This window comes from Galendromus occidentalis, unplaced genomic scaffold (assembly GCF_000255335.2).
Source record: "Galendromus occidentalis unplaced genomic scaffold, Mocc_1.1 scf7180000077475, whole genome shotgun sequence".
In the NCBI taxonomy this organism is placed as follows: Eukaryota; Metazoa; Arthropoda; class Arachnida; order Mesostigmata; family Phytoseiidae; genus Galendromus; species Galendromus occidentalis.
The window spans coordinates 13,183-40,280 of NW_003805463.1; the positions used below are offsets into that span (position 1 = coordinate 13,183).

Below are 27,098 nucleotides of genomic sequence, written 5' to 3' on the forward strand. Positions count from 1 at the left end.
TCGAGGGCGACAGCCGAGGGAGGGGAAGATGTCGAGCCCATCTCTCTATTTGTTACCAATAAAGACCAGGAACGACGGCAGCGTGAATCATTCATTTTGATTTCGTGAAAACAAGAGAAATTGAAGTTTTCGGATGAGCCATGGGAGCCTCGAGACATTTATTGGGTATCTAGTCAAATACATGAAGCTGCAATCAATTCACATAAGCGACTCTCCTGCACGCTTCTTCATGTCAGCGCGTTCATACATTCCCTAACAAATGTTGATGATGAAGGAGTTGACGCATGGGATGTATGCAAGTGTATGCCTGCCTATAAATAATAATGCGCATCAGCTGCCGATGCCGAAAGAGGTCGAGGAGTCGAGGTTCGGTCGCGGAATCTTCGAGATTCCATCCCTATCACGAAAACAAATTCGCGTGGAAAACTCCGTGGGATCCTGCCGAACACCATGACTCCTCTGGACGAATTGATGTACGCTTCAGAACGCTTCGCTCGGCCCATAATCGCCCCTTTGGCTCCGTCATCCCTCAAAAAGCTTCACAGCGACCACCATTTTCTGTCTTGAGATGGGCCAGAATCGGACCCGGGAACAGATTTGATGGGCCGACGAACGAACTTCTGAAGCTCCTCTGGACGGTGTGAATGAATGAAAATCTATCGAAATTCAACTCAACACAGCAATGGTTTGATGGGAGGTGAGTTCCAGCCTCTCGTCCGCCTTGCATCGCGAATTACACAACGATTGATACTTCTGCCGGAAGAACCGGCGAGCCGCGGACGTGTGCATCTTTGTAAGGATGATCCGAGCGCTGCGAACCTCGCCTTCGCTTCCCTATCTCTAAGCTAAGGTTGATGACTCTTCCGACTGATTGTATGTACAATGGGAATCTCTCGATGTGAGATGATTGACTCGATTCGACAAATGTGCTGTCCTTCAAGACAGCTGGAATCGTTCATACCTTTGTCGTCGCTTCGGTATGAATCACGCGGGATCAAACATTCAAAATGGACGAACACATGGACTTTTTCATTTTTTTGGCAGAACCACAGCGTCGGAGACGCCTTGTGCCTCGGGCACTTGACTAAGAGGAGGTCCGCTGGCAATAATTCCTGAATCGGTGCGGATTCACAATAAGATTTTGATTCCCTCGACGTCTCACGCAACGGTCGATTCGATATCGCGTTCCTGCTTGCCATGATCCGGTAGGGAGTCTTGAGCTGCGAATAGAATCGACCTCCTGACAGAGGGACTGAGAGCCTCCCGGGGATCCGCTCCCTGGATCTATCATCGAATATGCCGTCGCCGACTGGAGCCGATGTGATTTTGCTTTGTGCGGAACAACGGCCTCCTGGACCGTCGATCTCCCTTCCGTCGTGTTCGTCACCGAAGAAAGTCGATAATGCAAATGTCTGGATGGAGAATTATAGCCATGCTGTCTACAGCCGAGTGGGGACGGTTTCGGTGAGCCGGTCCGCGGAGCTTTTCGGAGCCGAGTCCGGCGCTCGAGTCACGAGTCCCTCCTCTCGTTCCAGGAGACTGCAAGAAGAATCATCATCATTGATATGGATCCAACTTCTTTTTTTGCGACAGCTCTCGAGAGCCTCCGTGGAATTTGCTAAGCAAGGCGAAAGTTCTAGTGGCAGCATGTCTCAGGATAGAGATGAATACACGGAACAAAGACTTTCATGCAAATGAGATTCATTCCGATCCTCTCGACTTCGACCATTGGTACAATTTCCCTCGCGATTCCCGTCCCGCCAGTCCCGTTCAAAGAGCCCAATGAAGGCCTCGAATGTGAAACCAGGAGAGGATGGACGTACCTTTTCAAGAGATTCTTTTTCTCATCCTGGAGCGACTTGACTTCAGTTTGCAGTCCTTCGATTCTCTCGATGAGCCTTGCGATCTCAGCGCGATGCTGTTCTCTGTGAGAAAGAATTCGCGAGAATTATTTAGGTAATTTTCCTCTCCGGTCAGTGGGAAGGCGACCATTCTCCTGACAGAGAAAAACCACATGATATGGGGTCAAGCCTGATGATGGGATGAATGTTGGCTTCTTTGCATCTTGAGGCGGGGATTCACGATTTATTGATCTACGAGGCAACTCGGAGTCGAAACAGAGTCCAGTCACCTACCTCAGCGAGTGAATTTTCTCCTGTTGTCGGATTTTCTTGTCCTGATACTTCAGGGTCATCGCTTCGAGTTTCTGGCTTGTCTGATACAGCTGATCCTGGAGAGACACGACCTCCTTGTGGAGTTTCTTGCAGTGCCCCATCAGTCCGACGTCGGAGGAGGTGATCCTGTTGTCGAGCGTCTGCATGAATGACTGCTTGACGGGAGACTCCGGCTGCGATCGAGATCCAGCACCACTCTCTGCAAATATATCGAAGCAAAAAGGTTTTACATCCGCGGATTTGGTCTGGTTGGAGTGCTCGAGACATTTCAGGAGCCAGGCAGAAATAGCTGGCGTGACACCATCAATCTCTGGGCATCCTGATAGAGTATCGACTGTAAGACATATCTCGGGCTCCGCGAAGCCAGATGAACAATCGGATCTCGTGGTAATCACCGGCTTCCTCCATCGACACGTCCGAATTGGTGGGGTCCCATCCGCCAACTGAAGAACGAGCCTTACAACGGCTCTCACAACTCGAGTTCCGAACTCCAAGCGATAAACGTCTTCTCAGCTCAGCGAACACCGTCGTGGATGTTTCCACAGCGGTATCCCCCCCGTCAATTGGGATTTCCTCTCCCATACTACGCAAGGCAGTAGGCAGAAAGCCTTCAGAACGTTATCCGCCAACGATTCGGAACCGTATACGGTGTATCAAGCGTCGAAGTAATACGCTCTCGGTGAGAATGCGTATACTGAGATCACACGTTGGATGCGGGGAATTCCGCCGAATGCGAGGAGTCACATTTGCCACACAGACAGGTCTTCTGCGAGCGTGGAATCCGGATGAAAATGGTCAGCGTCTCTTCAGAACTACCCCGTGTCTTAGGCACCCGACTTATGAGAGAGACCGATATCCAATCAATAGGGAAAGAGATGCCGGGACGATCGATAGGCCGGTCGCACAATTTGTTTGGAGACTGCTTCGTTGCGAGTGTTGTAACTAATACTCCTTTGTCCGATCGATTCGAATCGAAGCCCAGAATCACGCGAAGCTGCTCCGCTATTATGTTCCGGCGACCGAACTCAAAGAGAACTCCGTGGGAGGAGAGACCATGTATTGTTTGTTCTCCGCGGCATGGGTGGCGTGTGATATCTTCGAGAAAAATCGCCTTTGAACTACTCACTGTCGCTAGTCGAGTGCTCCTTTGCGAGACGAAGTCGTTGTTCGAGTTCATCACATTGGACCATGGCTTCTGACAGCTGGAAGAATTCCTTGTCTCAGACACATGGATAATAATTCATGGAGAGGCCACTTCTCATCGAACGGAGTCCTGACGCCCGGGATCTGATTGAGTTCGGAATATCGAACAACGGACAAAGGGAGTGTTTCCGAGATCCCCGTAGCGTCGAACCATCAGGACGGATTTTTTAGAAACTCACTTTGAAGCCGAGGGTCTCATTATCGAGTTCCAGCTGGCGATTGGCTTTCTCCATATGCACAAGTTTATCCGTCAACGTCTCGATACGGCTGTGGAGCCTGTTGTTGGCGTTCTGTTCGTCCCCTGAGGAGTTCGCGTTGCTGGGAGAAGTCGGTGTTCGAGGACCGTCTTGCAACAGATTCTTGATCCACTGCTTATCAGCGATCATCGGTTTGATGTTTCCAGGGTCGCGAATCTGATGTTCGGGAAGAAATAATGGGGATCTTCCGAGCTCTAAACACCAGCTCCCATAACGATTGTATGCGCTCGTTGAAGACATTCTCTTCGATATCTCTGAGGTTCAATACTCACGTTGCGTTTCACAGAATCGTCGGTTTGGCGCTTGGAGTCGATTCTCGACTGTCTTCTCGGGGGCGACGGTGGTGGACTCCGGATCCTCGCGTAATCGCCCTCGTCGCTGCTCCTGGAAAAGTACGAGAGGATAATTCCTGGCTCATGCAATATCTCCAGATTCCCTTCGGCAATTACGCCAGTGTCCGGTCGACTTCCCTACGGTTGCTCTCCGTAGGCGGAGTCTGTCACTCCTAAATCTTTCAGATTATTCCTTCATAGGTAGTTCCAGTCGGCGATGTACTCAACGGAGGAGCAGCGCTATGAAACTTTGCTCCCCGTGAATCATCACAAGCTGAACATCGCTGGGGTTAGAAGCGGAAACGAAATCAATTACGCCGTCCTCAGAGAGCGGAACGACAAGCATATCGGACTGAGACGCCTTTGGAAAGCGTCCCAGCTTGGCAGCTCAGCGGAATTCCTCGCTCCCCGCGCGAGGAACCGCTGAGGACTCAGAAGATATCCGACTTGTCCAAGCCTATCAGCGAGCATTGAGCTCTCCGAGTTCAACACAAAGAAATCCCCGCAGTCTCGAGAAAGCCGCCTAGCCTCGTCCACCTCCCTTATCGCTGCTTCTTCGGACGGAACCGCCGAGAAACGGTGTGAGGCTCTCTCTGTCTGTTCATCGATGGATTCGGTTCCGTCGAGAATTTCTGCTGTTCGAGGGTGAATTCGATATTCTTTCGGGAGCGGGAACGGTCCGTAAGACTGTCCATTCATCATTCCGGGACCCTTGAAATGTTTCGGTGTGCGCGTTCATTTCATTCCCGCCGGGCTATCAGTTAGACCGATCTCCTTCGTCGAGTCATTCGATTCCCGAAAAACGCCAATAACTATCGACATCTCCTCTGAGTGAATCAGTATTCGCTCTCCTGTCTTCTTGGAAGGCGTTCGGAGAACCTTTCATCGCTCGACATTCTTCAGCCAAATGTACGCCGCTACCGAATTCATTACTCACGGGTCGTCGTCGGAGAAATTGTTGTCGTCGGCCGTCGAGGTGGTCGCGGACAATTTCATCGACTCGGGTAGGTTGTTGTAGAGTTTTCGGTTTTCCTCGAGCCGCAATTCTCGCTCCCGCTGACGATCGAGCTCTTCTTTGAGACGCGTTCTCTCGGTAAGAACAAATGCCACCTGGCGGGAGACACAATGGTAAGAATTTGGAGCCTTGCGCCATTTCAGCCACGGGGAGAAGATGAGTCGCTCATTAATAAGAGGTCTCCAGGAGAGACTGCCATCTCGAAATGGAGAGGAAGCTCGATGATCGAAAATGCTCACTTGTTCCGCCAGTGTCATCGGAGTGGAGCTGTCTGCGAGACCCTCTTGTTGCAGCAGTCGCCGGATCTCTGAGACGGTCAGATCCGACGGAACTTTTTGCTCCAGTTCGCGGCGCAAAGCCCGGTTATCGAATTGGACCCGTGAAACCTTCTCTTCGAACAGCGATTGGATGTGTTCGATGTAGGATTCCACTTCCTGACAAGAGACATGACGAGTCTAGTTATTCGCTTTCTCTCCGAATCGGAACCAAGAGCTTGTAATATTATCGAACTCAGGATGGGACTCTCCGGATCCGGCGAGACGCCTCACCTTCATCTCGGCGCTCTGCTGCTTATGGAGCTTATCGAGTTGGTTCCGCAACGACGTGCAATTCGTTTCCGAATCGACCAGCCATCTCCAAACGTGCAGTAGTTTCTTGGCATCCGTGAGTTCTTCCGATCGAAAGCCCTCGGCTTCGAAACGGACTCGCATTTCTTCTTGCTCATCGTCGCCGCCCTGCAAAAAAATGTCGGTTATCAGAGGAGCTCGAGCAAATTATTCATGGCATCTGAGAGAGTAAGAACGATCAGCTGTCGAACTCATCGACAGAACTGTCACGGCACCCTCGTATAGCTGCGTATTCAGTCGTCAGTACGAATCTTTGAAGAATCGAACGCCCCGACGAAAATATAAACGCAAACAGACTGCGAAAGTCAACCCAGAAATTATTCCTCCCGCATCATTCCTTGGCCGTGGTCGTTCATCACTGCTCTTCGAATGCCGACGCTATTTTTGCGCTCTCACACGCTAGTGGGACCGTCATTGAATCGGTCTTTCGGTCGGACCGTCGTAGGTTGCGCCATTTCTCCAGGTAATCAGCACCACTCACAGGATCTCCGTAGACAACGGAACGCAGCACCAGGTAGGTGTGAAGGAAGCTGGCGAATTGTTTTTCTTTCGAAGCTCGGAGAAGAATGCTCCAAAAATGTCTCCACGGCGAAATCCACATCTTCATACTTCACTTTCAGCTTTTCTGTGCCCGCCAAAAATTCCACACGAACAACTCTTCAGCAGCTGACTACGGGGGAACGTCGAGAAAACAGAGGTCTCCTAGGACTCTGAGAAATCCATCGCGAACGAGTCTCGCGAGGCGTCTGAACGCGCCACCTGCCCGATGGATAGCTAGGCACCGCAAGCGAGCTGGAGTTTCTTCTCCTCTCGAGGGAGTTGGTCTCCACAGCAATAGCCGTATTCCCTGCACTTTGGCAAGTCGAACCTCGAGTCAGGAGGCTGTTGCCGATACTAGAAATTAGATTGGATTCCTCTGACGCGGAAGCTGCGACGTTCGCACTGCCCAAGGGTACATGAGTATGCACAAGTCGTCCAGTCGTGGAGGCACATGTCCCCTCTCGAGTCTCTGATTCCTGGCATCCGCGGGGTCGTTGAGTGACAGTTCAGATGTAGTCTGCATAACGGATCAGTGAGTCGGCTCGCTCGCTCTTCAAGCCCGCCGAGCAGGCCCCACGAGAATTTCGTAATAAATATTCCACCGAGCGGAGCAAACGAACGAGTGAACAGGCATCGAGTCCGCGACGAACTGAGTGTCGTCGACGCGAACGTAAACCTGCTCTAGAGAGATACGAGAGGGACTCAAGCTCTGGCCTTTTCGAGCGTTTTCGTGAGAGAAGGAAAACTAGGTGGAGTCGAGAGAGTCCCCGAGTCACGAGAGCCCCGTCATCTATGGAGAAGCAGGAGGACCGGGATAATGGAGGAGGGAAGTGTCACCTCACGTCGCATGCTGCATATGTAACACGACGATCGAGGATCAGTCGGGGGTTTCCGAGAATTTTGAGCCATCCGATTGTGGTTCCTCTCCTGTACGGCGCGACTCATGGCAAGATACAAATACCTTAAGGTCATGTCGAGAATTGCGAATGAACCCATTCCGTGACGCACTTGAGCGGCACGCAATCATGAATGAATGACCATGTCTGCACAGACCATATTGACACGCAACAGAGACTACGCGTACATTGATACGGACTCCGACGCTTCCATGGTGTCGGAATAAAGGTCGATTCCGAAGCGAAACTTCAGGACTTCGGTATAATACGCCTCAGGAATACACTTGAGTGAAAATGATTTTTTCCAATCAGCCCGATAAGGAACCCATTCGTATACGATTGGGAGGACCAAGAAAAAATGAAGATGAAATCTGTAGTCAACCTCGACCGGGCAATGAGTTCACGGATTGTTGTCAGGCGCTCGCGGAGCACTGGCTCCTGGTGGAGTGGTTGGGAATGTCGCTCGCGTTATTAGCGCCTTCACCCCGTTCATTCCGGTCGTGCCGAACGTCATTGACCGCTCGACCGTAACAAACCCAGCCCGCTGACACGAGAGAAGCAACGAGAAGAAGAATATCGCTCTTTTCGCAGGGCTCGTGCTGATAACGAATAAGGTTAATTTGAACGGGTGAGTCCATAGCAGTCGATGGGAAAACCTACGGGCTGGAAGTTAGGGCTGCGTTGTCTTCGTTGTCGTCGACCCGCGCCGCTCAGGACGGCTCTCGGCAGAGGAGCTCCGGGTGTGTGGATCGGGCGGCAAAACACCCATGAACTATCTTGAAGGGCCGCCACTGTGGCCTCTCTATTGAACTTTCGGCGTGACGACCGATCCGAGAGATCCGGTCGGTTGGAATGCGATCGTTCTTCGGCTGGTATCCAAATAATGAGAGAGCGTTATCCGATGAGAACATGAACGGAAGAGTGAAAAAAAATACTGGAGATATCCACGATGCTGCCCGAGGGGATCAGATTCCTCACGCTCATAATCAGCGTTCATTCGATGTGGAGTGTCGCCTAATGTGTTGATTGCGTGCGAGGTTTTTGTCTCCAAAAAGCGTAAGCGCCGCTCGTCGTCCGCGGATCGTCTTTTATTCAGTCTTCGATAATTTCCGATACAATGACCAGGCGTGCTTGTGTGAGAATGAGGCGAGTGTATTCAGCGTACCGCGAGCCGCGGGGGTCTTTTTTGGCAAGGAGAAGTAGTACTTCACCAAGTGTCGAGGAGCGACCGCGAGTGAGAGAACTCGAGTCTCCGAGTCCTGCAGAGATTCATCTGGGACGTTCTCGCAGTAAAAGCAAAACGCTCCCCCGAGGCGGATCCCCTGAGCTGGACTTTTGCAGGCACAAGGCGCCGACTGACTTGCAAATTTATTCCAGCGATCGAGGACAATGTCATGGACCGATAATGGAAAGGCGAGCATTTCAAGACCGATAATGACGGCGACGACGAATTCCAGATTGGGTCGATTTTTGGCCTCTGCAGACTGGAAACAAAACGCTACTTGAATGACCACAAATCGAAGGATTTCGGTCGATGACGATTCGGCTGTCAGATGAATCGATCGATCGATGATATGTAGGAATGATTGATTGACTGACTGATTGAGAAGCACGGATATCGAGTGGGGGTTGACCGACTTGTCAGACCACCCGGTCTTGCTGTAGCCAGATGTCGTCACGACTCCAGGATGGCGTTTTCGCTCCCAATGTCCCCGCTGTATGTTTCTTCATTCGAAACCTCCTACTGCCAGTTTCATGGCGAGGTTTCCCTAGAACCCTGGAGAGCAAGGTAGATGTCTCGTCGCGTACGAGAGCCGATAGCCGCCATGTTTGGGTTCATTGACGTCGTGGAATCTACTAGTACCTATCTTCCAGTAGGCTACATGCCGTTCCACGAACAGGTTCGATGTCGTTGTGATGTTTTCGGCCTCCAGCAAACCATTAAAAAAGCTTCGATCACGTCCGATGCGCGTATCCCAGAGGCAGCCGCAACGATCATGATGGCGTTTTCCAAAGAACGTTCTATCAGATCGTACAACAATAAAACTTTGAACAATCGGACACACGATTGCCTGTTGAGGCCTTTTAATGATGGAAGGCTGACGAGTAATTTTCGCAGAAGTATTCGCGGCTTATCTGGGTTTCGTGAATGCTCCACATTAGGGACGCTTGGTCCGAAGGTGACAATGCGTTTCAGTTCCTCGCCTAAAATCAATGGAGTCACCGTCGATCGCTGTTGATATCGTACAATCATTCCCTGATAAAGCGAGCTTTTCAGCGATGAGGAGAGAACAAGTCTTATGCGGAGCATCCCCTCACCGGAGCAAGCCACAGCTAGGAGGAATTCGATTTCAGCGTAGGCCGTCGGCCTCCGAAAACAAAAGAGGACGCAACTCAAATATTTCTGGGACGGCACCTCTGTTTCACATGTGGGATCTGCCGCCAGAGTGAAATTGAAAGTCAACTTCCGAAAGACGATGCCGGGTTTTCTGTCGATCGAATCGTGCGCCTGCCGGGCGGTTCGCTTGTCACTTTGCCAACATTCTCACTAGGTGACTACCACCGGCGGGCGAAAATGACGTCTCGAGGAGCACCATTCGATGTCGTCGGCGTCGCAAATGGAACCGAAGAGGAAGCCCATGACGATTGTTTTTCTTTCCTCGCGGATATGAGGATCGCTTTTTTCGTTCGGAATAAGCAACTGCGTAAATAACAGCTGTCGGTGTCCGGACCCCTAGCAGGGACTAAACGGACAGTGGTTGAAGTTCGGCAAACGGTACAAACAGATTACATTGAGCTTTGCAAGAAAAATCTAGATATCGACCGTACAGAGGTGGACGGTGTACCCCGCCCCTTCTGGAGTCATAGATCGTGCAGCGCAGTGAAAATACATTCACGCGAAACACCCCACGAACCGATCGATTTTTCAAACTAGCTTGCGGGCGACTAAGCAGTCGATCTTCTGATTAAAAGCTCGGTAACCGTCGATAGATTCTTTGTTTGGTCGCGCAAATATTCAGACTTCTACAGTGAAACAGCCTTCTTGTGAGGGAATTTTCTGGTGATAGCTATCAAGAAGCCAGTGCTAAGTTGGAATCCAGAAAGCTCATTGTTGGCATATTCGTCGGAGTATCTCCCGGCCCGGATCATTGAAGGAAGACGTTGTCGCTCGTGCAATTTATCTGTCTGTGTCAGAGTGGAATCGTTTGATCTCTGCACCTTGTAGCATGGAGTTTCGACTACGACCGAAAAATCCGAGAAATCTATGCTGAGGACCCCATGTCTTTGCTGCTCTTCTGCCTACAGTGTTCGGTTCCATGGGGATCGATTGGCCTCTACCACAGCTGAATGAGATACAGGGATCGAGTCTCGGCAAATTCGATTCGCCGAGTGAGTATGTGGATGACGTGAAAATCATCCGAGGTACGCCCCTCGGTCGAGCCGACTCCGGATGCCGGCGCTCACGGCGGCGCGGTCTTATCGGGTGCGAGGTTCCATCCCCAATCATCTGTGTTAATCTGTTTGTTTTGAGATGTTGATTCGCGATCAGCGTTCAGGTATCCGTCCGCTCGGGCATTCAAAGAAGAGAGCTCACGTTATCCTCGGTAATCAACAACTCCGGCTCAGAAAAGAGGGAGCTCGAGCAGAAATCGTTAGCTTCCGCAATAATTGCAGCACTGTATCCCGAGGTACAAATGATCGAGTCACACATCGACACGAGCACGGATAAACACGCACAAACACCGAAAGCGCTGAGGTGAGATCGGAAAGTGAGGAGCGCGTGGATGCCTGAGCTGCTCTGAAGCCGCCGGTGGAAGGAAAGAATCCACGCCCCTCGCTATTCTGGAAAGGGGACGTCGACGGAATTCTCCGGAGAAGACGATGGTGCCGCACCCCAGACTGCGACCACGCTTTCGAACCGGACAATAGACATCGAATGGAGTAAACTACTCTCAAGCAGTGGACTGACGAAAAGAACAGAAATCAACGACCGGAGCTGAGGTCGGAAGCGTCTCCTCATGGGTGGGCAGAACGAGGAAAGAGGGGGACCGGGCACCCTTCGGAACCAATACCGTCGATTGCACTTCTTCGGAAGGAAGTGCACTTGTCGGTATCAGTATCTAGCGTGTCATCGTTCTTGAGTTCTTGCCCCCTCCGCCCCCCAAAAATAATTCGGTGCGTCCCTGGATCCTGTGCTCCGATAGGCGACCTCCTCGCGCGTTTTCGCGAGATAATTGAATGCGAAGTATCCCAGAGACCTCATGAGGATATTTCCGATTATTTGACCATCGAATAGCAGACCAAATCAGCTGGGGAGGTTCGGGACAGTGGGGCTCTGGCGATATACTTATAGTAGGCACACGGACGCCTATCTTCTCGACCAGACGGTCGGTCGGGCGGGTTGGTTTTTCGCTTGGAGTCTCTTCGCAGACAAAGACGTCGCTTTTCTCATTCATCAAAGTCTTTTGTGTCCGCCGAGACCTGTATTTGAAATTTATTTACAGATCTGCCGATAGTGGTCACAGATCTGCCCGCAATAGTTCCAGCTGTCCCGAAAGCAAATCGCGGCAGAGCGACGTAATTCAAAACGGCGGCAATCAACTTCAACTCGCGCGACCGTCACTCAATTACCGCAAATTTTTGAAATTCTCTCGCCATCGACTTCAATGAGATTTACACGCTTCGCGAAACGTGCTCTTGCCCCAAGTAACGACCGGCGTTTCGGGCATATCCATTCTATATATTTATTCGGATCTTATTTCGAGGTATTTCAATTCTCTGTCCGCGATCAAAGGCGCAAATGAAGAATTTCCATCGACCGCAGGCTACGAAGGAGCGCCGTGCGTGGCGACTGCGAATCGCCGTACGACCGAAATTTCGTTGGTTCTTCAAATGAAGAACCAATTGACCCTAGCGAGCTTTCGTTCGTTTGCCCGTGGAGCAAATCGAACGAGAGACCAGTGGAACATGCCCCGGGACAGCGCGAGCCGGGGCGGAATTTGCAGAACGATCCCTAGCGAGCTTGTCATATAATTGTTCTGGAACGACACTCTTCACAAGCGACTGAAGCCATTAGAATTCTGGGCGGTCGCCTGCCCGAGCCCGTCCGGCCGGCTGGCTGGCCAACTGTCTGTCAAGACTCTTCTGAAGCAGCGTTGCCCGCCGAAGACAGGACATGGATTCGTGAAAGCGAAAGCCCCACCGATATCGTCGGGGGAACATGGGGTTCTTCGACCGCGCACGGTATCGCTCTGCAAGTTCCCTCGAACCTCTACGGTGAAAAAGAGTGACAGAGTGAGTGAGAGCGATCTTCAAGCTGAATTGTTCTCTTGCGGGGACTGGAAACCCCGCATCGCTGCGCGGAGCCTCGGTGGGATGCTGGCGTGGATTTCCGTTCAGTGTCCGGGCGTCGTGTGTCGATCATCACCGCAAAGTTCGCCAGAACCAGAAAGTCAGCAAACAATGACTTGGCTCTCGGTGAGGCTCCATCCAGAGGGGCGTCGATCCTCAGTTAGATACATTCGCAGAATTAATTGTTCCACGCTCCACGAATAATTGTGATAAGCATCCGCTCGCGTGGAAGACGCGACGTAAGTGTTCGGTACGGTTTGCGCCAACACGGAGAGGCCATAGGTTGCGTCATGGGCTCGACGTGTCGATGGGCATCGGAACATTCCCCCCAGACAGATATTTCTGATCGTCACTCTCTTAGCCGTAACTCCTCAAACGTTTAATGGCCACCACGAGTCATAGCGTCCCCCGCGAGAGGTGATTTGGCGCCGAAATCGGAATTTCGACACTCGCCATATTCCTCGGCCCGGCCGGAGACACGACTTCCTCGTTGAGCGTTTTCTGATAGCCGCCGAATGCTCCTCCGGCAAATATTACGACGGAGCATCCGACACGCCACCGACACACAGACGAACGAACATACGGATGCCCGTCAAAATCTCTCTCGCTATTTTGGCAGTCAACAAAATTCATCTTCTGTTTCTGTTCGCTTTCTTCTTCTTCTTCGGTCGCTTCGTATTCGACTTGACCTTCGACGACCTTGAGGGTCGCAATGACGTAGTCGAGTGTTTCGGTTGCGTGGAGTGATCGGGTCCATGTTGAGGAAGAATTTCTTCATGCCCGAAAGTCGTTTCTAATTTACTGCGTCTCAGCTTCCGAGGTACATGAACTTCTGTTGGAAACTCGCGAGGTCCCTCAAGAATTGAGTGCCTATCCCTCTCCTCGCTTATTGACATTAGTTCACGTAACAACTCGTTACTCGGGGTGCTTCATCGGAACCGACACGCTAAGTTCCTGTACATGAGGCCAATCAATAATTCGACGCGGATATTTTTGGCTCGAATTTTCCGAGCCTTTCGGACGTGTGACTTCTGTCGACAACCGTCAGGAGTCAGATAAAACTCTGAGCCGCGCCGCAGCGAAGATTTCAGGATATTTATTTACTTTCAAGGAAAGTTCTTTGTGCTCCGCTCTGCTCTTGTATCGACCGATCTTTGGAATGTATGTACTATGTATGTACTATGCCGAAGAATCTTGTGCTTTCGATCGCGGGCGATAAAGAAGCGAAGAAGAAAATAAGTCGCGAGATCGAGATGCTCCGACCGCTCCGGGAAACGATTTTCTGTCTCTCCTAATATCCGGTCCCGTCCCCGAAGCCGGACAGAAGTTGGGCCGCGTATCGACCATTCCATGTCTAGAGTACAATAGATCGGAGTGGAGCCAAAACTCGATTGAGCGTCAGCAGATGTCTGCTTTATCGTTTTGCATTTTTCGTGCAGCCAGGGAAATATCCACAAATCGCCGACGGAGTCAGTCGCCACGCTTCCGTGTTGACAGCATGCGTTTTTCGTTGAGGAGACCACGCGACGTAAGCGGTGGTGGCGACGTCAGCGTGTCGTCGGATGATGTCGAATCCACGCTGACAGTCGTCAAATAGTCAAGCGATTCCTTCGGTCGATAGCCTTCAACTCATTGAATTTTCTTCCTCCCAAAGGTGTTTCGAACGCGGTCGCATACTTCATCGGACGGCAGTCGACCGCAAAGCCAAGGCGCAAAGCGCAGAAATCGTCTCTCAAGTGCAGAAATTCCTTCTCGCAGTTTTTATCTCCTGGATTCTTGCTCACTATGTTCACGCAAGGCTGTGACGCCTTTCAGATTGTTTTGACAACCACCCAACCGATCTGACGACGAACAATTGGCTAAGGACATCTGGGAGTATAATGGGATGGCTTGCCGCCCAAGAGCCAGCCGAATGAAATCGAAAGCGCAGACGAACAAGTGCGCGCGCAAACACATAGATTTTTGCCAGACCGTGTGGTCGACGCAGCAAACCGACGAATTCGTCTCGGATCTACCGTGACTCTTCTCCGTCGCCTCTTCGCTGTGGATTCTGCTTTCGATCCTTTTCTTGTGTCCACGAGACAAGACCATGACAAGAGCCGTTCCCTGAGCGGGTCCAGAAATCAGACAAAAGGGGCAAGTCGCCGCATCTGTCAGAGAAGATGACCCCTTGAAGACGGGAAAAAACCTGGACTTCCCAGAAGTTGCCTCTAACAAACTTCGAATCATTCAAATTCAATTGATCTTCGCGGTCGTTCTTCCGGCCAGTCTACTGTTACCCATTCGTGTAGCCGAAAATTTTGTTCAGCTCTCTCGACACTCACCGTACCTTTCAAGAATAAAGGACGACCGTGATCAAAGCTCCCGACTGCGACTCTTCGATCGGATGATGGCGCACGCTAAAATGCTTAGATGAGAAAGAGACGATGAGCTCGATCACTTGCCACCTTGGATCCGCAGAGGGAAAACGGCGATTCGGACTGTCTGTCAACTTCCGTGGACGAGGCTCATAACCGACTTGCACCTTGCGTTCCTCCGTCTGGCTCGGGGCTCCGAACTCCGAACAGACCGAATGGAGCTCCGCTGCGTGCCCATCCATTTCGAGTGGCAGCAATGCCGCGTGGAACACTTCCCAGCGACGCGACGTCGATGATGCTATCGCCTCGGCATATACATGGCACCCGCATTCGAAAACATGCGCTCCGGATAGCGACCGAGTCACCGAATTGTGGCTCCACATAAGACGGCTGCGATTTGATCTTGAAAAATAATTTCGGGGAGATTGAATATGGTCAGGGTCCCGTCGATCGGTAGTCAACGCTACTTGGGGAGCCGTTCCCTCTGTAATCTACCGCTTCCATCTTTAGTAGGCGAGTCCCCTGGACGCGATCACGTACAGAACCGCGGGAAGAGTCAATATCATTCGATTCGGGGAGGACGTCGAAATTATCGGTGTTCTCTTCGGAGCAATAGTCGTCACGAAATCGAGCGAAACAAGGGTCCTGGCCTCGGGATGATTCGGTGCATCACTTCTGGAGGCCACAGCATCCTTTATGGTTTTTTGCAGAGTTTTCGCACCCACGAGTCTCTTCGCGCGTCTCGTTCGATGAGGCTTGGCTATTGGCTCTACTTCCGTCGGCGTCAATGCTCGATGATTGATAGCAAATAACTACATCGCGAGTTCTAGACATGAATCTGTCTGTGTGTATAATCGTTTCGGACAGCTCTCGTTCAGCGTCGAGAGCTGAGCGAGCGTCGTCGGAACGCGTAATGACGTGGAATGTTGCCAGAGATAGAACATCGCGGCGAGGAGCGACCTCTCATGGGCGACTTTCCCAAGACATCGACATTTTCGTGCGATGAATCCTGTCATTACGTGTCACTGAAGGGGGTTGAGCAGCTCAATCACTCTCCTTCAATGAGTTTAGAGAACAGAACGCACTTCCTTCCTTGATCGAAGTCATTCCGCCGATGGCATCGTTGCCTGGTGAAATCGGTGGCTCCGTCCTCAGTCGCCGAAGTTTTGCTTTCGTATTGTTTCCTGTGCGTGGCGATGGCCGCGATCCATGCGCGCCCGTGAGCTGTCTGTGTTGTCTTCCAGAAGAAACTATTATATTGTAATGTCCCAATATTGCTCCGTTGATTCGGTAACGTTCCAGGCGGCCTGCGGCCTCCAATGCTTCTGAGCTCGAGAACGACAAGCCGCTCGTCTACATCGGAGGAAAATCACATGATATCGAGGAAAGTCTCGCTGATCCGTCGAAAGGAAGTAGTGACCCTCGTTTATGGCCAGGCACTGCATAACTATAATTTCCCGACGGGAATACAACACACATTTCGGAAAATCGTTGAGTTTCTGACATGATGCTCGGCTACTCCTCCGGCTAGCTCAAAGTGTAATACACAACGTTCCCACGTGTTGTCTAGTTATTGAAGGATTGGAAATAAAAATTGAAACACTCCTGGATCCCCGAGATCGGGGAGCATGACCGATTGTCGGAGCCAACGCGAGGGAGAGGTTGTTGGACCGGATAATCCAACCGCGTGAAAGATAATATGTTTCGTCGGCAAAAGCGATTATCCACGGAGCTCGCTGGACCGAGAATTACGAAGAACTCGGAAGGAAGTCGCCGAGAGAACGGTTTCCATCGGGACTTTTCTCTTATCTCAATCGGGACTTCTCTCTTATCTGGATCGGACACAATTCCATTCGAATCCGGCTGGTCAGCCGTGAGTTTCGTAAGCAAAGGGAAGGATGTTTTGCTTTTACGCGGAACCTCCCTGACGGAATATGCAAATGGTCTTGTGACGAGGGTTTTGTCGTGAATTTCAAGCAGAAAATAACCACAGAATTTGCTCTTAAGCTTTCTATAAGCTTTCCATTCAGGTATGTATCGAAGAAGTAAATCGTCTAAAACGTGCGGCTCGGGGCATGCGAGTAAGCAGACAAGCAAGAGCTCCTTCTGGCTAACGCGCTTTCTGTTCGTCCTAATGATGTCGGCGCTGATATCCCGGATTCTACACGGATGACTTTCCCCCGATCGCTTTCCGCTCAGACCTCATCCTTCTCAGAGACAATCATGGTAACCGGTCGGTGGGATCGAATTCGTCTAGTTTGACTTATTCCTGCCTGCAGCACGGGGACCGATTCGGGAGGGGGGGAGGTCAAGGGAATTATGTCCTTCACGAACAAACGTCGACTCACCTCGCTGGGCCTGATGGGATTCTCCCAGAAGCTCGCGGATCTCTCGAGATCCGTTCCGCTTGAACAAGTCAGGCGCTCGTTAACCTCACTGGAAGTCCGATCAAACGTCTCCAGGAACTTTTTGCTGTCACTACTGATCCGTTTCGTCTTCCCCGCCGACGAAACTCTGTCACTAAACTTCAACAATGAGATCATCTTTGGCCTGAAGCCAATGATTCAAGTTCCCTCCGAACTCCGAGTGTTCACAAGGCTACAGCACCATGAAGACCACGGACGCTCGCGCCGTCGCTCGACCGACGCTATTTCTGCTCTACGAGTACGCTGTTGCGGACATCCAAGGAGGGATCTTTTCCGTTCCGACGTAATCGGATACCACTCAGCACTGTTAAGCGGCGGACGAGCCAGCCTCAATGATTCGGGTTTGTTTCGAGTACGGTCTCGAGAGTAGCTGGATCTTACCGCGCTCGAACGTGACATCCGTATCTCTAAAGTTTCTCAAGAAGCGCCTCTTCCTAAGCTGATCTTGAGTCCAAGACGCGTTTTTCTCCTCTTCGCGTTGTTTGTTAGCGCGCTGTTATTTTTCTAGCAGCCTTTCTCCGAGATCCATTCCGTAGGTAGACTGGAAGGGTGCGCTCTGAATAAATGAGACCGATAGCATATTTCCACGGTCAACCTCCTCACCACTCGCCCGACGCGGAGTGAGCTGTCGCTGGAGCACGGCTCCAGGGATTTTTCCATTTTTTTGTGCCTCTATCGTCGACGCTTAGGTCGCCGGTACAGCCAGGCTTTCTGGGTCGGGGAAAAGCAATCGTTCCCTCTCGGTAGCAACTCGCCTCGTCGTTCATGCTACAGGTTGAAGATGAGACGGGCGCTCGGCAAATGAGTGAAAACTTGAATGATCACGAGGAGGCCATGAAATCGGTCGAGAACGAGGACGGAGTTTCTTCGTGGAGTTATCGACGTGAGCAGCCGTCCATCTTTCCGCGGAGCTAATATTACGTATCGCTCCGCCGATACGAGTTGCGTAGAACCGTCATATCACAAAGCTGAGTCCTATGCATCGCTTTACTGGTACCGATTGCGTGGAGTCGATGAGAACTCTCAGGTCTCGTAGAGTTCGAAGTTTCCCGTATCCCCGAGCGGGGAAACGGAATCCCATTCAAGCGACGGTGGGCTCTGCACTCACGATTGTCGGAAGCGACAGGAAGGCACCCGGAGCTGAGGCTCTTTGATGATCTCTGTTTCGGCGGCTGGACGACGAGGAGAGGGTCTCTCCCGGAGGGGCCGGCATCGCTGGGACCGCTCTTGTCAGGGAGGACCAGCGAACAGAGAAAAACTCACCCTCTGGGCAATCCATACTCCGACTCCTATACATTTATGCGAATCGCACCGCTGGGGATCTCGTAAGAGAAAAATAATGACCCGATGCACGAACGGGACCCATCGAAGAAACATGTGGGAATATTATCCCACGAGTAATCCCTCACAAGCTCTCCTCGCTCCTATTCGGATATACGACGACCTTCCACAAAATGAGCAACATCGAATCGACGGATGAAACTCGACGCCTCCGGAACCAATGATCCCTGTTACGAGCCCTCGTTTCCGCTCCGCCATCAGCTTCCGGAATTCTCGCTCAGGCTGCCGCTCGATCCTACGAGCTCGCGGAGTAGCCTGGGATCTGGTCTCTCATTTCGTATATTGAACCCTCGAAGGAGCTGTAGAAACTCTCAAACAAACTCTCAAACTGCTGCAGAAGTCTATTTGCGGAGCTCATTCGCGAATTTTCGCAGTCCAGATTGAAAACTTATGATTCGCCCGCTTACCTGAAATGATAAATGCTCCGAGTTAGAAACAGGCTAGTTGAGGGGAAGATTATACCTCTGGAGATCGGTCCCCCGCCCTCTCTGCATTCGAGGGCAGCGAGACTCATACATGAGGAGAAAAGTGGAAGTACTTATAGGCAAGGTACCGATTGATCGGGATTTTTCCATCCGATGACCATACCGACAGTGACAATATATTCATGGTGGATCTCACCGTCTTCTCAGATGCTGTTCCGATCGTTCGGTCGCTATAAGAGCGCTCAGAGGACGTATCGAAAAAGGTTTTCTCGCTCTCCTATGAAGGAGCCCTCATGTCGATTAAATAGAAGGGACCCGCGAGCACCTCACATTGATTCCTTTGTGATGGATTCAGCCCGCTCTTTTTGCTCTCCAGATCCGGCGGGCCCTGAATAATAGGCTCACGGGTATATCTGAGTTGATCTGGTCGTCTATGTACGCCGAAAAATCCTAGAGCAGCCGGACTCTACCGCAATCGGCCGGGAATGAGATCCGTCTGCAGCGGATCTTGGGACAGAAAAGATGCTCGCGAGCACCGAGTCACCGCTTCTCACGGAACATGAGAACTTCATCGAGCAGTCACCTCTCCCCATGTTGCTCTGTACCCCAGGACTGAGAATTCTGCGTTCCTCTGTGGTCACATTTCGTTCCGCCCACCGTTTAGAGTACATATTGCAAGACGAGACGAGCATTTTCTCCGATGGTATATCGTGCGAGCAGCAGCAAGCCGTGAATTCTCAAGGCCGAATTCCATGGAAATCTCCCAGCCTTACGTAAGACTGATGGGAAATCAGTTATCCGTCGAACTTATGATACCGGTATACATATGTGTACGCACGTATGCCGGTATGGGTGCCGGCGACTCGAAACTCTTTATTCCAGGTCTCATTCAAAGGCTTGTTGTCGCGCAGGGCATCCTAGGAATTCTCGGGAATCTCCCCCGACGATGAGTGCAGTTCGGGGAAGTATTGCTCAGAAGCATATCCTGCTTTCCCAGTCCAGATCGCGAGCGACGTTCGATAGGTGCACCGCGACGGCCCACCTTTCAAAGTTTGCCGCCGTTGACCGCTACGCTGTCGCTACCGGCCGCCATCTTGAATTCTGAGTCGTTTCGAACTCGCGCAACAACAGGAGGCACAGAAGCAGCAGTAGTAGCGGCGGCGTTTACCCTTAGAGCTAGAATTCTTGTGCGAACGAATCAGAACTCAATCGTCTCGGAAATCAGCTCATCGCGTGGCGCACAAAATGACGGGAATAAATCCGCAGTATGATACGATTGGCAAGTCGTTCATCCAGCAGTACTACGCCTTCTTCGACGATGCGGCCCAGCGTGCTAACCTCGCCAACTTCTACCAAGTAAGTCGTTGGTCCGCCGGCTCGCTCTCTTCGAACCTTCGCGAACACTCCGAGCCGATCGGGGCTCAGTCCCTGAAAGTTTCCCCTCCTGGGAGGAAATCCGACCATGACCACAATCGCGAATCATTCTCTGCGGAGCTGGTAATGTACCTCGGAGGATTCGCCAAACATAGTCATGTTTTGACGAGGCCGCTCATGGAAGGTTGCCGCCGCTGTCGAAAGCCGCTTATTGGAGGCTGCCGCCGCCGCCATTCGGAATATTTCAGGACCTCTGATTGATCAAGAACCGAGAAGTTTAGCCGGACATAAAATACCATGACTCGTCCACACGATTCCACTGATAAGGCGTGATATCGCAGAGCAGGAGTCCTGCCATGTAGCAGCACATGGATAGCTCTAAGCTCGTGCATTCTATGGCGGAGAGAAGCAATTTCCATCGGGCGTTCCCTCCCAGAATCACATCTATACATGTCATCGGGATGCTTTCGCGATTGCTGCCGGCTAAGCCTGGCTGAGACTCCATCCAGTCGGCGTCAAGCTTCGCGAATCTGACAGACTGTTCCATCCCTTCCGATGACACTCTCTGGCGGCGTTGGCTGCGACAACTTGAGCTCTTAATCGAGAGCATTCCATATCGGCGCCATCGCTCGGTTATGATCCGCAAGTCTCTCTCTGCACGTGGAATGTATTCTCGGTCCCTCTCATCAGCTGTACAGGAATTCTTGGAAATTCCGAGCACGGGAGGGGATTCTCATTCAAAGTCGGTTCGGGGTGTCTTCTCTGATCTCTACTGCCCGCAGGTCGTAACTGGAGACGCTTTTTCTTTCCAGGAGGGCAGGAGCTTTATGACTTTCGAAGGCGAGCAGCACTTCGGTCGAACCAAAATCATGGAAAAGTTCCAAGCGCTGACGTTTCAGAAAATCTGTCACGTTATAACTGCTACCGACTGCCAACCAATGTTCGATGGAGGCATAATGATTGTAGTTTTAGGGCAATTAAAGGTATGTCAGCGAGTGAAACATCTTCAACTCGCTAATTCCTGGAGAATATCGATTTCCTGAGCACGGCATCCTGCCATCTCGTCTGACTGACGGCCTCTCTCCGTTCCAGACCGATGATGATCCCCCGCATTCGTTTTACCAAGTTTTCGTTTTGAAACCTATCGGTGACTCTTTCTACCTGGAACACGACATTTTCCGATTGGCTCTCCATCATTCAGCCTAAGCGAGCGAGTGACTGTTGTCGGAATGATTCGAAACGTCAGCAACCCTATCCGTTTCCTATTCTCCCTCGTTAGCGGCCGGAACTGAGTTCCGACGCGAGTCGTGAAGAGTGTAAATAATTATTTCAAGTCACCGGCGTGGATGATTCACCTCAACATCTTCCCCAGAATACCCTCGGTAGCCGATTTTGTAAAAACGGAAGAATAAGCAAACGGAGCGTTTGTAATAAAAGAGAAACAGATCAATTACTGAAGTCGTGTCGTCTCGCTCCATTTCATTTCACTTCCGATTCAGTTTGCCTCAGTGATAGATAAAGCATTTGTCTCGAGATACATGTGTAGCTTCGGGAGCCACTCATTCGAGATCTAGCTGCGCGGGATCGATCGCATCATTCCGAAGGATTTCGAGTGATAATTTCGAGCTCCCGAGCTACATGTTTCATCTCATGTTGGAGATAATAATTGTAAGAGCCCTCGGAGAGAGATCATCTGGGCTCTTCGGATCCGCTGGGCCGAGAGCTCTGCTCCTCGCCGACAGACCGAGGCAGCTGCTTCCGAAGGTTGCATTTCCCTGAGATGTTGAATTAGAAGTGAAAAATTTCTCCTCTCTCTGGAGAAACAAGGAGGAGCTCCTCTAGATTCCGGCGGAGGATTTATCATCACTCATTCGGAGCTTTCTATCCCTCTGGCAGAAGAATGAGGATCAGCTCGCGTAGCCATTTCGACGGAAAACTTGTTGGCTGAGATTCCTCAACTCTGGGGAACCCGCTCAGACTGAGAGAAATCTTTTCCCCCCCCATCCCCAGGATGCTTTCAGCCAGGAGGAAGTTCGTGGCTGTCGGTACAGCGACGAGATAGGAGTCGCAAGGCGACTATCCAATGCTGCGAAAGGCTAATGACATATCTGCTGCTCGAGCGGAGTCCCAAGGGACCAAGTTGCTCCGTCCGTCTGTCTGACTTGATGGCGAGATGGAGTCGCTGCAGGACTCGTCGCGCCGTCGCTGGACCCTTTCGAAGCAGACGTAGAGCGCCAGACATCATCAGCAGAGAATGCTCGCTATCTCTGTCAGACAGCAGTCAGTATTCTTCATAAACAGGAAAACAGAGCTCACTCTGGACGTAATGTCCTAGTCGGACAGGCTGTGCCGGTATCCAAGCTCGTTCCTGTCATACACTACTCATTCCGTAGCTCAGCGACCGGAGAGGATGAGCGGAGACCAGAACGAAACATTCGTCGTGGTCCGAGAAGAAGTCATTGCATTCTCGATTGGAGCAAAGTTCGTAGAATTATCATCCGCGTGTCGCGGGGTCAATGAAGCAAACTTCGAGCTCAGTCGATATGCTGGAGAGGAACGACTTACTGAAGGATTCGCTGTCTCGATGATATCGAAACTCATCGTATTATATTTTCGTATAGATGTTCTTTTCGCATATTTGAATCCGCATCGGTGTCACGCCTCGACTCCACTTGAGCTTGGTCGAGCTCCATCAGCGAAACCCCGATCACCACGCTAGTTGACTCCGAGTGCGGCCGATTCTCGTATCATGACGTCAGTTGATCGCCGCCTCCATGTTTTCCGCAAGGGGCGCGATGGATTCGTTCGAAGCGGGTGAGCACCGGTCGGCCTTTGAGGTCGGATGTTTAGCAGAAACTGCTCGGTCTCGAGGCCGCCGCCAAGGGCCGGTAAACTGGCGCCAGCCGGGAACCCTAGCCGTTCCCTTTTGTTGTCGGTCAGCAAGACGCCTGGCGTCCCAAGGAGACGGTCCTTCACTAAGCGACGGGTCACATTACGCGAGAGCTCCTGACAAAACGTGTACGCTCGTCAGGGACCGCATCACATGACCGGCAGGAGAAATATGACAAAAATGTATCTCTTCCTGCCATCAGTGCTCGCCCGGATGAAAGTTGAACTTTAATGACGGGAGGTATCATCCTGTTCTGCCCAACGAGCTCACGCTCCTCCGCAGCATTGGCTTTCTCTCGTGCCGACTCCGAGGGATTTCCCGCGGTGTCAGCGTGTTTAATTGCACCTTCAGCAGGTTCGTTCTCTTCGACCGATCTGATTTTAATTGCAACGATACGATTAGCCTCCATGGATCGTTGCGTCTGCCTCTGTCGAGAGTTGCAGGAAAGGAGCTCGACGGGAGGAATTCTGTGAGCAGCCCTCCGCATGAACTGAGAATCGATCCTCGATTGGAACGCATGCCTCTATATATTGAGCCTGACATAATATGTCGAATCATAAAACCCCTCAGGCGGTCAAGGTGGCTCTGAGGGGGCGATTGCAGAGCGAGTCACCCTCCGAAAATGGACCCTCAGCGGAGAGGATCAATATATGGAGCCTAGGGTCCGGTCCGTTCACCAATGTCCAACAGTCGTTTCGCAGCTGATTCGGACGACCGTCATGCTCGCGGTGCGTCCGTACCTCGGCCAATACGTCGGGATCCGGCGCCAAAGGGTCCATACTCGAACGACGGCGAAGACAACCGAAGGCGGCGGGTGGTACGAGAACTTCAATCGCAAGGAGAGCGGAGCTGGTCACTCCTCGAAAACCGGCGGAGCTCGTGGTAAAGATGCCGGTGCGAAAACAGACGGTTCGGGCCGATTGGAGGCGAAGTTATGCAGTCAACATTAATTCTTGCAGGGCGTTCTCAGAGCCCCCGTAGGGATTCTTTTCTATGCGATAGATATTCCACCCGTCTCTAGAAACGTGCTGAGCGTCCCTTGTGCTCTGCGTCCAGGTTTAGACTGGGGTTCGACTTCGAGCAAAGCTTGTGCGTTGCGGCTAGTGATGACAGGCGACTCACGAGAATGCAACCGATCTCGGATTCTCTCCTGTCACGGGGAGAAACATTCCGGTCTCTCTGGAGAAACCCCGGGCGCAAATCACCCGGAAAGATCGTAGAATTCCCGCGAGTGGAACCAGTGGTCGCCATATCATTTGGGAGAACAGCAGAACAGTACGCAAGATGGGAAGTTTCAGCAATGGTGAGCAGTCAGGCATATCGTAGCTCTCTCGGCAGGACGACGGACGGGGAGAAATTCCGCTCGTTGCTGAAAAGGCTCCAACTGGCAGGGAGGCAGGCAGGCCTGCGGACCCGAGCGAGGCTGAAAGAAATGTGAGTGGGGCACTGTGACACAAATTGCCCGAGGAGCGATCCAGGCTTTGAGCGCCAAGACCCGAGTGAGTATAACGAATGTCGAAAGCAGGAAAATGTTCAAGTGGGTTCGACCAAGCTCACTGGGCTCGCTCAGATATCTAGGTCTTCCTCGCCCTTTCAGCTGAAGCTGCCTCAGCGCTCTCCGATAACAAGAAGACGAAACTCGAGGTAATATAGAGACACAGCACCCTTATCGGTCATCATTTCTATAAGAACAATCGTTGTGGACTGAAGAAAATGGTCCCGCGCTCATGAGTATTTCCCAGAACGTCCCCGATGTCAATTCTGAGAAGGTCCAAAGGTGTGCCGTTGATTCCGAATAATCGGGCCGCGCGAGAACTCAATAGGCACGGGCTGCGAGAGTCGCGGTCGAGGTGTACGGTCGGTTCGGCGGAGCTTTCAGCGACGGAGAGCCGAAGAAGCCTCTCTGACTGCGGGAGATTTAGGGGAGGTTTTAGTGCGTGCGGGAGTCCCGGTGGGGCCTGACTGCGTCCGAGAGATTTAACAGAGCTTTTTGAGAACATGTATGGTAGTAGAGAGCTCAGCGACACTTCGGCGAGCTCCCCTTTTCGCTTGCAATTTATTTCGCGCGAACACGCGCAGAACTGCCGCATGCTCAGGACTCGTTGTTACAAAGATCAGGAAGCAGGAGAATAAGAAGCTGTACCCGCTGTTACTTGCGCGACATGCCTCCGTACACATGTGGCCCTTTGTCGGCTTAATAGCTCTGCAGATTAGATAAGCGATGTTTATTCGTTCCACTACGCGTCGTGTCCTCGACGCAAGCTTGATGCTTAGCTTCTGCGTTTTCTAAGTTGTTATCTTTGTACGTCGTCTTTCACATCGAGTCTCGTCATGTTGATGACCTCGATCGTTTTAGTTCCTATTCGTATTGTACTTCTCCGCCTCGCTGAGATCTCTATATATATGTTCCCGGGAGCTTGGTGAGAGCCATCATTTGTTCCGGATCCGTCCGGCGGATCATCTCGGCAGATAAATAATGCCGAATAATAGGGAGCGTACCCGCTGTAGAGGGAAAATCCGAAGGCCGAGGATTGATAAATCAGATCTCGAGGCTACTACACGATTGATCGCTGAGAAATCAGCGTCTTGCCAGGATTCCGTCTCTTCCTCCCTGTCTGTCCACGGTCATCTCTCTCATTTTCCACCATTATCGTCGCACCAAAAAAATAGCGATTGATACGAGGAAGCTCTTTCATTGAAAAAGCGCCGCATCCCACTGCGGGACCCAAAACCGATCGGGGGATGGAAGAAAAGAAGACTCCGATTTTGTTTTGGGAATGATCAAGTTTTGGCTCAAAGGGAAAAGAAGCTCCATCACCGACGGACCGACCGACCGGCCGGTCGACTTGCTGGCCGTCCGACTCGACGTTGCTCGCTTGGAGTTCGGGCCGTTGTTCGCTCGGCAAAGTAAATCGAACGGAGGAATCCGATAGTCGACATGGAATCTAAATGGATTCTCCATTCCAAAGACGGTGGTTCAACGGACGCCAGGCGCGAGGGGTGAGCGTGGGCGCGGAAAGTCAGGGGTAACAAGTGGCAAGTCTGGCATTCGGGAAGGCAGCCGCGTAAGTCAATGGACAAATTACGGCGGAAAACGGCGGCGGCAGCGACAGCAGCAGCAACAGAGAAACAGATCCCACGACTTCTCGCACTGGGAATTCTCAGAACGAAATCCCTTTCGGAGAACTCCCAATGAGCTCCGATGGCCTCGATTGGATTTCCACGCTTGTCAACGAGCACTCAATACCGTCAAACTCACCCCTATCACACATTCTCCTGTTTTAATTTCTCCGCGCTCCGAACCCATCCCCTCTCCGAAAGCTCCTGTGTGGATCCCAAACCTCTCCGCGCTCCCCGCGCGTTTTTCACACAGTCGCCGAGTTGTTCCCGCGATGGAGAGAACGGCTCAATGGGAATCGTCGTCCATCGTTCAGAAGAAATTCCTCCGGACCTCATTTCTACCCAGCTATTCAGACGACTCTCGGGGGAGAACTACATACGAGGAACCGAGCGCCAGACTGGGTCAGTGTTGGGAGCGTCGAGAAGAACTCTGACTGCATTTCAAAGCCGATTCGCACACCGAAGACCCGTTACGCCGCCTTTACCGATGACCTTCGGAGCCCCATGCAGGGAAGCCTCCTTTTCTCTCGGTCTTGAAGCCCCGCGCAGGACTCTAGGGCGCGCTCGTCGGTCCTCTCTGGGTCCCGAGGGATATCTTCAGCCTTTCTTGAAGCCCTTCGACTCTCATTCAAGATCCTGCGTCCTCTCCTGATTGCTTGCTCTTTGTTCTGCTCGAGGTATTATTACCCTTATCTCTGTCGAGGAATTCCTCGCTTGGAACGAGGCTGCTGCCCGCTGCTTCGTATCTGTTCGCGGGAAAGAGCCTCATT

At 51.7% G+C, this 27,098-nt stretch overlaps 2 protein-coding genes across 3 annotated transcripts; one reads left to right on the top strand and one right to left on the bottom strand.

Annotated features, from left to right (window-relative positions):
- Window positions 1-134: 134 nt before the first annotated feature.
- On the bottom strand, window positions 135-17,362 carry LOC100901735 (citron Rho-interacting kinase). The gene is made up of 10 exons (XM_029111865.1): window positions 17,101-17,362; window positions 5,530-5,715; window positions 5,221-5,415; window positions 4,904-5,076; window positions 3,907-4,018; window positions 3,557-3,790; window positions 3,301-3,376; window positions 2,136-2,373; window positions 1,824-1,925; window positions 135-1,539 (listed from the first exon to the last, which is right to left on the bottom strand). The coding sequence occupies exons 1-10, from the start codon at window positions 17,293-17,295 to the stop codon at window positions 1,440-1,442; spliced, it is 1,611 nt and encodes a 536-aa protein (XP_028967698.1). The 5' UTR covers window positions 17,296-17,362; the 3' UTR covers window positions 135-1,439.
- Window positions 17,363-20,052: 2,690 nt separating this feature from the next.
- Window positions 20,053-21,776, top strand: LOC100902458 (probable nuclear transport factor 2). 2 transcript variants are annotated; one of them, XM_003744781.1, is made up of 3 exons: window positions 20,053-20,300; window positions 21,131-21,301; window positions 21,411-21,776. In XM_003744781.1, exons 1-3 carry the CDS (start codon window positions 20,190-20,192, stop codon window positions 21,522-21,524), a joined length of 396 nt encoding a protein of 131 aa, XP_003744829.1. In that variant the 5' UTR covers window positions 20,053-20,189; the 3' UTR covers window positions 21,525-21,776. The 2 variants fall into 2 exon arrangements, with proteins under 2 accessions (XP_003744829.1, XP_018495671.1); XM_018640155.1 differs by lacking the exon at window positions 20,053-20,300 and having other exon boundaries at window positions 20,728-21,301.
- The last annotated feature ends 5,322 nt before the right edge of the window (window positions 21,777-27,098 follow it).